This window comes from Protomyctophum parallelum (assembly GCF_964188405.1).
Source record: "Protomyctophum parallelum genome assembly, chromosome: 7".
Taxonomy (NCBI): domain Eukaryota; kingdom Metazoa; phylum Chordata; class Actinopteri; order Myctophiformes; family Myctophidae; genus Protomyctophum; species Protomyctophum parallelum.
This window is the reverse complement of record NC_139705.1, coordinates 1,885,042-1,897,724: the sequence shown is the minus strand read 5'-3', so window position 1 is coordinate 1,897,724 and position 12,683 is coordinate 1,885,042. Positions and strand designations below refer to the sequence as shown.

Sequence of the window (12,683 nt, the reverse complement as noted above, 5' to 3'; positions counted from 1 at the left end):
TGAACGTCGAAAATAGCCGATCTGCAAGCTCACAAGTGTTGTGTCCTCGCCGCGCTGTGATTCAATTCAGTTCAATTTTATTAAAGTGTCGACTCACAACAAGTTGTCTCAAGACATTTTACATGTAGAGCAGAGAACCAACATAGATCCCACCCTGAGCATTAAGACATAGACAGTGAGCTTGTAGATCAGCTATTTTCGGTGCGCAACCACGTTGTATGTCGAAGTAGCCTATACATTTGCCTTAAAGGGATATTACACGATCAATATCAATCTTATTAATACATTCTCACCACAGCATTCATATTATATTCACATAATACAGTACATAATAAAACAGAAGTGATCAAAATAAATGTGGTAAATGTATCTTACTTTAGAACTTCCAGTCTACAGTGTGGGCTCTTCAGTGAAGCACAGAGTCCTGAGTCCTGCAGGTCGTTTTCACTGAGGTCCAATTCTCTCAAATGGGAAGGATTAGAGCTGAGAGCTGAAGACACATCTTCAACGTCTGTCTTTCTGAGTTTACAGCCAGCAAGTCTGTGAATGCAGATTAAATAAGAGAAATCAAAACAAATTATACCTAAATAATCATATCTGAACTTGGGAGACCCCTACCTGACAAGTACTTGGAATTATAGGCATTACTTTCAGTTTCACTGATACATATTATGAAAATAGCCAAACTACAAGCTCACAATGCCTCACAGTGAGCTTGTAGATCAGCTATTTTCACAATGTTTGCGACTTTCTTCCGTAATATTTGACAATTTGGTTTTAAAAATGTTTTAAAAGTAATTTAATTGTACCTTAAATCCTAAACCACACCAAAGGGTCGGGTCGGGACAAAACCTTTTATTTCTTTTTGTTTTTACATCAACCACACCAATGCAACTCAATGAGTTTCATTGGTGTGGTTTATCTTAAAAAAACACTTTGTCCCGACCCAACCCTTTGGTGTGGTTTGGGCTTTAGAAATGTACAGATACTCTGTATACTGTACACTTATACTGTTGGTTTGTCTACTGTTCAGTGAGAAAACAATGCTGCACATTAAGATAATCCTCTGGGGACCCCCTTGGGGTCCAGACCCTCAGTTTGGGAACCACAGACCTAGACTAATAGAATGATAATTGATTAGTACAGTAGGTAGATGCAGACTATTGATTACGTATTAATGCGTACCACGGTAAAGCTCGATAACTGTGGCGTAGCTACAAGGGGTTGAACGTCGAAAATAGCCGATCTGCAAGCTCACAAGTGTTGTGTTCTCGACGCGCTGTGATTCAATTCAGTTCAATTTTATTAAAGTGTCGACTCACAACAAGTTGTCTCAAGACATTTTACATGTAGAGCAGAGAACCAACATAGATCCCACCCTGAGCATTAAGACATTTGGAGACAGTGAGCTTGTAGATCAGCTATTTTCGGTGCGCAACCACGTTGTATGTCGAAGTAGCCTATACATTTGCCTTAGACGGATATTACGCGTTCAATATCAAGCTTATTAACCCATTTTGGGCGGGGACCCCTTTTGGTGTTAGAATTATGCTATGCTTTAGCTATTGAAAAATAGCAGATCTACAAGCTCATAGCGCGTCACCGAGTGGCGTGCTATGAGCTTGTAGGCCTGCTATTTTTGAAAAATCGAAGAACGACTGACTGAAACATAGCTTTTTCAGAAAACTGTCAGGATGTAGAAGACATTTTTAGAATCTGATCTCAGGTCAGAATGGGTTAATACATTCTCACCACAGCATTCATATTATATTCACATACATTTGGGAACCACAGACCTAGACGAATAGAATGATAATTGATTAGTGCAGTAGGTAGATGCAGACTATTGATTATGTATTAATGCGTACCACGGTAAAGCTCGATAACTGTGGCGTAGCTACAAGGGGTTGAACGTCGAAAATAGCCGATCTGCAAGCTCACAAGTGTTGTGTTCTCGACGCGCTGTGATTCAATTCAGTTCAATTTTATTAAAGTGTCGACTCACAACAAGTTGTCTCAAGACATTTTACATGTAGAGCAGAGAACCAACATAGATCCCACCCTGATCATTAAGACATTTGGAGACAGTGAGCTTGTAGATCAGCTATTTTCGGTGCGCAACCACGTTGTATATCGAAGTAGCCTATACATTTGCCTTAAACGGATATTGCGCGTTCAATATCAAGCTTATTAATACATTCTCACCACAGCATTCATATTATATTCACATACATTTGGGAACCACAGACCTAGACGAATAGAATGATAATTTATTAGTACAGTAGGTAGATGCAGACTATTGATTATGTATTAATGCGTACCACTGTAAAGCTCGATAACCTTGGCGTAGCTACAAGGGGTTGAACGTCGAAAATAGCCGATCTGCAAGCTCACAAGTGTTGTGTCCTCGCCGCGCTGTGATTCAATTCAGTTCAATTTTATTAAAGTGTCGACTCACAACAAGTTGTCTCAAGACATTTTACATGTAGAGCAGAGAACCAACATAGATCCCACCCTGAGCATTAAGACATTTGGAGACAGTGAGCTTGTAGATCAGCTATTTTCGGTGCGCAACCACGTTGTATGTCAAAGTAGCCTATACATTTGCCTTAAAGGGATATTACACGATCAATATCAATCTTATTAATACATTCTCACCACAGCATTCATATTATATTCACATAATACAGTACATAATAAAACAGAAGTGATCAAAATAAATGTGGTAAATGTATCTTACTTTAGAACTTCCACTCTACAGTGTGGGCTCTTCAGTGAAGCACAGAGTCCTGAGTCTTGCAGGTCGTTTTCACTGAGGTCCAATTCTCTCAAATGGGAAGGATTAGAGCTGAGAGCTGAAGACACAGCTTCAACGTCTGTCTTTCTGAGTTTACAGCCAGCAAGTCTGTGAATGCAGATTAAATAAGAGATTATCTTAATAATCTTTAATAATAACAATTATTTGAACTGAAGACCCAATACCCTGACAAGCAAGAATTGTAGGCATTTAATTTAGTTTGACTCGGCTGCACAGATACATGTTGTGTTTGCGTCTTCCGTAATATTTGCCAATTTACCAAATTGGTTTTAAAAATGTTTTAAAAGTCATTAAATTGTACCTTTAGAAATGTGCAGATACTAGTCTGTATACACTTAAACTGTATGTTGGTGTGTTTACTGTTGAGTGAGAAACCACACTAGTTGGACATTAAGCTAATCATCTGGGGACCCCCTTGGGGGTCCAGACCCTCAGTTTGGGAACCACAGGCCTAGACTAATATAATGATATTTGATTGGCACAGTAGGTAGATGCAGGATATTGATTATGTGTTGTTCTGTTGCGTACCTCGATAAAGCTTGATAACTGTGGCGTAGCTACAACGGGTCGCATGTATAAAATAGACAATCTACGCTGCGTCCTTGACGCGTTCAACTTGTGAGTTTGTACATCAGCTGTTTATGGTGTGTAATCCAGTTGTATGACGAAGTAGCTCAGAAGCTTATACATTTGCCTTAAAGGACTACACTTTCAAACATATTTTGAAAGTGGCCCATAAGCTTGGGTTACCTGCATGATATCAAGCTTATTCATATTCTCACCACAGCAATCATATTATATTCACATAATACAGTGCTTAATAAACAGAAGTGATTAAAATTAATGTTTTAAATGTATCTTACTTTAGAACTTCCAGTCTACAGTGTGGGCTCTTCAGTGAAGCACAGAGCAGCTCCACTAGTCCTGAGTCCTGCAGGTCGTTTTCACTGAGGTCCAATTCTCTCAAATGGGAAGGATTAGAGCTGAGAGCTGAAGACACAACTTCAACGTCTGTCTTTCTGAGTTCACAGCCAACAAGTCTGTGAATGCAGATTAAATAAGAGATTATAAAAACAAATGATACCTAGTTCACTGTCATTGAACTAACATACAATATTATAACATTTCATAACCTACAATATTATAACATTTCATAACATACACAATGTTATAAGTCCAGTGTTGTTTCTGGCAGCACATTTTGATTTTAGTTTAAGTCATAGTCTCTTGAATAGCTTTCATTTAGTTTTAGTCACATTTTAGTCACCTGGAATGTTTTAGTGTTTAGTCTAGTTTTAGTCGACTAAATGTCATAAGTTTTAGTCGACTAAATCTACAGTTGATTTATTTGACTAAAATGTATTGTGGCGGGCCTTGATGCCGTCATAATGACAGATTTTTGCTGAAAATAGCCAATCGCAGCATTGTGAGCTTGTATAAGAATTATGAAAGAATTATCCAATGTGGTACTTTTTTCTTTTCTTTTTTGCTAACCCAAGAAAAGGAAATGAGCAGCTCCAAACGTTGCATCAAACATATGCACAGATATAAGAAGTGTCTTATATTATTAATATTGATCCTTTTCACAAGCAACAACTGTTAACTTATGCTCCTTTAACGGAGTAATTAAAAGAACCGTGGGAGTTCAAATATCATTATTGAATCTGGAGCTTAGACAAACTATGTTGCTTATAACTTAAGTTGTCCATGGATATTCAGCCATTATACAGCATTGATAATTGCAATCGCCAGCTAATACACTTAGGACAACATTATCCTTAAATTATTGCCAGGATGTGTGTTATGCACCTTCATGCTAGACAGATGATGACACACACATGGTCCCTGGAGGATGGACCCTACAGATCATATCACACACATGGTCCCTGGAGGATGGACCCTACAGATCATATCACACACATGGTCCCTGGAGGATGGACCCTACAGATCATATCACACACACGGTCCCTGGATAATGGAGGATTAAGTGACTCCATGGCCTTTCCCTATTCACTTGACTACTAACCGAGCCTTTCTGCAGTTCCTCACAGCTGGGATCAGTCTCCTTCGCCCCTCCTCTGATGTGTTGTATTTGTCCAGGTCCAACTCTTCCAGAACCTCCTCTGACATCTGCAGCATGATGGCTAGAGCTGAACACTGGGACTCAGAAAGTTTCTCTGTTCTGTTCTCTGACTTCAGGAACTGTTGGATCTGCTGATGTAATGATTGGTCGTTCATCTCCAGCAGACAGTGGAAGATGTTGATACATCTGTCAGGAGAGACATCATCACGAGTTAACATCTCCTTCAGGTTCTGGATGGATTTCTGGATCTCCTTCTGGATCTCCTCCTTTTTTCCCAGCAGACCTCCTAACAGACTTTTCTTTGTCTGACCCAGCAGACCTCCTAACACACTTTGGTTGGACTCCAGTGAGAGGCCATGAAGGAACCGAACAAGTAGGTCCAGGTGGCCATTTTTACTCTTCAGGGATTTTTCCATAGCAGCTTTCAGGAAGTCGGAGAGGGAGCTCTTACCCCTGTATTTTTCATCTTCCAGGAATGTCTTCAGTACCTTCATGTTCTTCTGTGTGAAACAGTGGTACAGGTAGACTGCAGCCATAAACTCCTGGATGCTCAGATGAACAAAGCTGTAGACCGTTTTCTGAAACAGCACATCCTCTCTCTTGAAGATCTGCGTGCACACTCCTGAGTACAGCGAGGCGTCTTTCACATCAAGACCGCACTCTTCCAGGTCTTCTTGGTAGAACATGATGCTACTTTTATCCAGGTGTTGAAACGCCAGCATGCCCAGGTCCAGAAGAACTTTCCTGTCAGTCTTAGTGAGCTGCTGTTGAGTCCCCTTTTTTTTTGCTTTCTTTTTGACATCATGAGTCTCATCATACTTCTGCTTCTTCCTGTTTGTCAGAACCAACAGGAAGTGGCAGCACATCTCAGTCAGGGTCTTGGGCAGCTGTCCAATGGTGGTGTGTGTCCTCAACATGTCCAGCAGAACGGTAGCAATGATCCAACAGAAGAGTGGGATGTAACACATGATGTAGAGGCTCCTCGATGTCTTCAAGTGTGAGAGAACTCTGTCGGCCAGCTTCTCTTCACTGAATCTCTTCCTGAAGTACTTCTCCTTCTGGGGGTCTGTGAACCCTCGCACTTCTGTCACCATGTCAACACATGCAGGAGGGATCCGATTGGCTGCTGCAGGTCTGGAGGTTATCCAGAGGAGGGCCGAGGGGAGCAGATTCCTCTTGATGAGGTTTGTCAACAGAGCATCCACCGATGATGTCACTGTGACATCAGAGATGATTTCATTTTTGTCGAAGTGCAACGGAGACCTGCTTTCATCGAGGCCATCGAAGATGAAGCAAACTTTCCAGGCAGCGAGCTGCTCTGCTGTGACCTTCTTTAATGTTGGGTGGAAATCATGGATCAGGTTGAGAAGGCTGTACTGCTTATCTCTGACCAAGTTCAGCTCCCGGAATGAAAAGGGAACCACGAGATCTATATCTTGATTCTCTAAACCTCTTGCCCAGTCCAGAAGAAACTTGCGCACAGAGAATGTTTTTCCAATGCCAGCGATGCCTTCGGTCAGAACACTTGTGCTGGGTGTCTTTCTGCCAGGGAGGAGGATCTTAAAGATTTTACAGCAGTTGATTGGTTCATGGAAGGTCTTCATGTTGGAAGCTGTTTCAAGCTGTATCACCTCATGTTGGCGATTAACCCCTTCACTCTCTCCCACTGAGATGTAGAGCTCTGAGTAGGTGCCGGTGACTGAGGTTCCAGAATCTTCCGTCATATCGTCTTTCGCTTCATCAAAACTGTTCAGACTGTCCTTATAATCGTTCAAAATACTGACATCTGAAATGAGAAGAACATTTATGTTTTAAACATTGAGGTTAATTTATAACTTTACATGTATACAGCACACATTAATATGAAATACCTCCAGAAACTATGCAATTTGTTCAGAAAAACAGGCAAAAGTAACAACACAAGATCGGTTGTTTTTGTCCAGCTGTTGAGTTGATAGTTGTTCAGCTTCATTATATGCACTTGGATATAATTGATACAGACAATAATTATTTGAACATTTAGTCTATGATTTCAATTTATTAGCATGAATTTTCAATGAGTGCACATTCTTACTTTGTCCACCTGTGTTTTGACTGGGTGTCTTCAGTCCAGGTGTTGTTTGACTGGGTGTGGTGAGTCCAGGTGTGGTTTGACTGCAGTGTCAGAGACACGCACGCACGCACGCACACACACACACACGACACACACACACACACACACACACACACACACACACACATATGTCAACATCTTCCACGTGAGACCTGGTATATTCTTCGTCGTACTACGTGGTGTTGCATGCTGAAAATAGCATATTTACAAGCTCACAACGTGTCACGTCCACCACACGTTGTGAGCAGCTAGTTTCAGCACATGGAAATATGCCGTTTAGAAACTTTCCCCTTCACAATAAAAGCACATCAGCTTTCACATGTTCATTCCATATAAAGAAAAGACGAGCAAAGTGGGCAAGGATTATGAATTCGGTGGCATTTCACATTGCAAAAGGGTGCAGGAAGAGTGGGCACATGGGTACCTCAGTGTTAAATATCCTTATTGGCCATTAGGTTGAACATCCCCATTGCCCATGCAGAAGAGTGGGCACGTGGGCACCTCAGTGTTAAATATCCTTATTGGCCATTAGGTTGAACATGCCCATTGCCCATGCAGAAGAGTGGGCACAGGGGCACCTCCGTGTTAAATATCCTTAGTGGCCATTAGGTTGAACATGCCCATGCAGAAGGTAAGGGGTGTGTCTCATCATTTCTGTTTCATATAGCCAAATGATAATAACGATATGGAAAAATGCACTATAGGTTAATTAATTATAATAATTTCCTAGAATGTGTGTGAGTGAGAAATATATGTGCTTAATTTAAGGCATTTATGCTTCAGCAAAGAAAACCTTTGCTAGCCTTGGTGATAAGGTCATACGAAGAAAAAGTTGGTGCTACCTAATTTGTGGTGGCACTACCAACTGAAAACGTAGGTGGCACCAGTGCTACCTGTGAAAAAGTTAGTCTGGAGCCCTGATTGTAACAGTTATCTCCTTAAAGGCCCAATGTCACGCCCCTCGGGAGATAAGAACGGCTATCAAACAATGGTTTGCACGCACACGCACACTTCCCGAGGGGAAGAAAGAAAGGGAAGAGAAGAGTAGTCGCGCTGCGGGGCTCAGGGCTCTACTCAGAGTGGGCAGACAGGGTTGTTGGTGGCCGAGGGAACGTGGGACTCGAGTCCGGAATTTGCGCTTGTGCTGCAGTTCCCCTAAAAAACACCACACCAACCTCAATTGCATTCTAACTAAAAAGTATTTTTTCAATTACATTTATAGCCAATATGACGCTAAATGTACCGTCAAAAACGCTAGCCTGACGTAGTAGCCACTTGTTGCTAGCACCGTAGCCCATCGCGAACGCTTTCAAACTGTTTTCAGTCAGACCACGTGATGTACTGTACCACCCATATTAATTTTGGGGCGTGTCATTGGACCTTTAACGCATTCCGACCAGGATTACTGCATGTTTTTGTGAGGGTACCTACCTAGGGGACACAGGGAGACCATGTGAGGGTACCTACCCTAGGGGACACGGGGAGAACATGTGAGGGTACCTACCCTAGGGGACACGGGGAGAACATGTGAGGGTACCTACCCTAGAGGACACGGGGAGAACATGTGAGGGTACCTACCCTAGGGGACACGGGGAGAACATGTGAGGGTACCTACCCTAGGGGACACGGGGAGAACATGTGAGGGTACCTACCCTAGGGGACACGGGGAGAACATGTGAGGGTACCTACCCTAGAGGACACGGGGAGACCATGTGAGGGTACCTATACCCTAGGGGACACGGGGAGAACATGTGAGGGTACCTACCCTAGGGGACACGAGGAGAACATGTGAGGGTACCTACCCTAGAGGACACGGGGAGAACATGTGAGGGTACCTACCCTAGAGGACATGGGAAAAACATGTGAGGGTACCTACCCTAGGGGACACGGGGAGAACATGTGAGGGTACCTACCCTAGGGGACACGGGGAGAACATGCGAGGGTACCTACCCTAGGGGACACGGGGAGAACATGTGAGGGTACTGTGGGCTCTCGCTAGCGACACCCAGCGATGGTAAGTGCGTTGCCAGGGCAACCAGACACGCTGTCAGACAGAAGACGCCTCGGGCAGCTAGGCCCGCCCTCGGCCTCGTAGTAGGGAATGTCTACGTGCCAAACATCCTCCTCCGCCTGTTTGAGACGATGGAACGACCACACCCAAATCAGCAATCGGCCACACCCGCAGTATAAAAGGAAGATTCAGTTCTGAGTCTTACAGCGGCTGGTTCACACACACGCTCACGGAGGCACGCACAGCAAATACCGTCGGGGGTAAGAAGACACACACACTTCCACCACCTCACATTCATGTATGTGCATATTCCTGCATGTGTTGACTGTCACTCTCCTCTCACCACAGGCTCTTAGGAACGGTCCAGGAAACGTCAGAGCGACGGAGAGTATCGGACTGTACGATTAAAACAATAAAGGAACAGGAGTTCCATTTCCACACATCTCGCCACAGCGACGGTGACGCGGAAACCTCTATAATAAGGTCGGAAAGATACCTGTTATTATTAATATTATATTGAGCACTGTCTGGCATGCAGTCGCTCATTTGATTCGCCGAGAACGGCCTGAAGATTTATGCTCTATCGGAGCTGAACCACCGCTACTGGGAGAGAAGACCCGCTACAGTTAAAGATAAAGACCGATGACATCACCCGAAGCAAGGGAACCCCGCCCCGTCTCATCGTGTTAAACAGAGCCTTCCAGTGAGGAGCGTGCTATCAGAGACTGTATATACTGAATTGAAATCTAATGCTCTGTTCTCATCCTCCTCCTCCAGGCTGAGGAAAACGTCTGTGGAACAGACATTTGTGTGGAATATAATTTGCCCAGAAACCTACGTGGGGTTTCTCCTTCTGCCTGTAATATAATTTCCTTGTTGATGAAATAAAAAGCTGTTGAAACTGCTGCAATTCCCTGTCCCGCCTGGACCTTGGTCGCAGACATTCCACAGTACCTACGCTAGGGGACACGGGGAGAACATGTGAGGGTACCTACCCTAGGGGACACGGGGAGAACATGTGAGGGTACCTACCCTATAGGGACACCGGGAGAACATGTGAGGGTACCTACCCTAGGGGACACGGGGAGAACATGTGAGGGTACCTACCCTAGGGGACACGGGGAGAACATGTGAGGGTACCTACCCTAGGGGACACGGGGAGAACATGTGAGGGTACCTACCCTAGGGACACCGCGAGAACACTACCGACTGTGCCACTGTCCCCCCTCTTGGTTTTATTTTTGATAAAGATTTTAAACTTAATAAACAAATCAGCTCCGTCGTTAAAACTCTCTTCTTCCAAATTCCAATCATCGCCACGGTGAAATCCTACATCCCCTAAAAACAGCTGGAGATGGTTATCCATGCTTTGATTTAATCAAGAATAGATTATTGCAACTCTTTGTTTATTGGCATCGACCAGGCATCACTCAGGCGTTTACAGCTAGTGCAGAACACAGCTGCCCGCCATCTCACAGTCAGTATAAAATATGTTATAGTGTATATTGTATAGTGTTATAGTGTATATTGTATAGTATTACAGTGTTATAGTGTTGTATATATTTATAGGAGGGTTGACATACTGTGAATCAGGAGGTCCAGGTTCGTTACTGAAGTTAGGAGGATTTCCTGGTTTAGACCAGTCACTCTTCACAGACAGAAGGCTGGGAGTTGGAGACTCTGCTCTGTGGTGGACACTTCTGGAATCATACAGACAGAAATAACAATACATAAACAATAGAGACAGTGAATAATACTACTAGAAATAATACTAAGTAAATAACAGACAGTAATTAGCATAACAGTAGCTTGTATTCCATGTAGTACAAACGGTGCAATGGAATGATTTGCCCAAGGAGATAAAGACAACAAATTTATAACACTTAAAACTTAGGTCAGGATTGAGAAGGCGTTTTTAGAATCCTGAATGGGTCTGTTGAATTGAGCAATTGTAACAGTTATCTCTTTAACACATTCCGACCAGGATTACTGCATGTTTTTGTGAGGCTACCTACCCTAGGGGTCACGGGGAGAACATGTGAGGGTACCTACCCTAGGGGACACGGGGAGAACATGTGAGGGTACCTACCCTAGGGGACACAGGGAGAACATGTGAGGGTACTATACCCTAGGGGAAACGGGGAGAACATACAAACTCCACACAGAAAGGCCCTTTCGCCAACCCTGCCTCGGGTATGGGCATTGATGACGCAGAGGAGAGAACACGCCCCCAGCGCCCACAGCGGGAATCGAACCCAGGATCTTCTAGCTGTGAGGCGACAACACTACCGACTGTGCCACTGTCCCCCCTCTTGGTTTTATTTTTGATAAAGATTTTAAACTTAACCGTCTTCCTGCCATTGCCGAAGCCCTTCGGCAATTGAAGCATTAATTTGATATTAACGCTTGCTGCCATTGCCGAAGCCCTTCGGCAATTGCGCTTTTATAGTGCATATGATTGATCAAGCCATAATGCTACTCACGTTAGCCGGTTAGCTAGCAGTGTTGTTAGCACTGCACTGGATCGTTCATATTAATTCACCGTCGCCATAAGAATCCATTCTATCCGTTTCTTTCAATCGCCTGTATCTCCTATTCCTTGTCCCAGATGGCATTTTTGGTCAAAACAGCGTTTCTTTGACGGCACGAGCCGACGTTGTGGAGTGCTAAAATGTACCGGCATTGATTCGATCATGTAAACAAAGGTTGTCTTGGCAACGTAAAGCTGGCAGGGATAAGCTCACTTCCGGTTGAGGCAAAATGTGGCTTTTCAAAATAAGAGCTCAAATTAAAAAAATGCTGGCATGAATTAGGTCCTAATTTCTCAATAAATGGCAGCAGTCAATGGGTTAATAAACAAATCAGCTCCGTCGTTAAAACTCTCTTCTTCCAAATTCCAATCATCGCCACGGTCAAATCCTACCTCCCCTAAAAACAGCTGGAGATGGTTATCCATGCTTTGATTTCATCAAGAATAGATTATTGCAACTCTTTGTATATTGGCATCGACCAGGCATCACTCAGGCGTTTACAGCTAGTGCAGAACACAGCTGCCCGCCATCTCACAGTCAGTATAAAATATGTTATAGTGTATATTGTATAGTGTTATAGTGTATATTGTATAGTGTTACAGTGTTATAATGTTGTATATATTTATAGGAGGGTTGACATACTGTGAATCAGGAGGTCCAGGTTCGTTACTGAAGTTAGGAGGATTTCCTGGTTTAGACCAGTCACTCTTCATAGACAGAAGGCTGGGAGTTGGAGACTCTGCTCTGTGGTGGACACTTCTGGAATCATACAGACAGAAATAACAATACATAAACAACAGAGACAGTGAATAATACTACTAGAAATAATACTAAGTAAATAACAGACAGTAATTAGCATAACAGTAGCTTGTATTCCATGTAGTACAAAAGGTGCAATGGAATGATTTGCCCAAGGAGATAAAGACAACACACTTAAAACACTTAAAACTTAGGTCAGGATTGAGAAGGCGTTTTTAGAATCCTGAATGGGTCTGTTGAATTGAGCAATTGTAACAGTTATCTCTTTAACACATTCCGACCAGGATTACTGCATGTTTTTGTGAGGCTACCTACCCTATGGGTCACGGGGAGAACATGTTAGGGTACCTACCCTAGGGGACACGGGG

At 43.3% G+C, this 12,683-nt stretch overlaps 1 protein-coding gene across 1 annotated transcript in view; it reads right to left on the bottom strand.

The window, feature by feature from the left end:
* LOC310862407 (NACHT, LRR and PYD domains-containing protein 3-like) overlaps positions 1–10,711 on the bottom strand; it is a gene marked incomplete at its 3' end in the record, with an annotated part of 30,108 nt that extends 19,397 nt beyond the window's left edge. Inside the window, exons 1-6 of the mRNA XM_083770305.1 lie at positions 10,609–10,711; positions 6,976–7,055; positions 4,845–6,687; positions 3,682–3,858; positions 2,782–2,905; positions 384–488 (exon numbers count right to left, since the gene is read on the bottom strand). Coding sequence (XP_083626431.1) covers positions 384–488; positions 2,782–2,905; positions 3,682–3,858; positions 4,845–6,625 — 2,187 coding nt within the window. The 5' untranslated portion in view covers positions 6,626–6,687; positions 6,976–7,055; positions 10,609–10,711. The remainder of the gene's footprint in view (positions 1–383; positions 489–2,781; positions 2,906–3,681; positions 3,859–4,844; positions 6,688–6,975; positions 7,056–10,608) is intronic.
* Between the last annotated feature and the right edge of the window lie 1,972 nt (positions 10,712–12,683).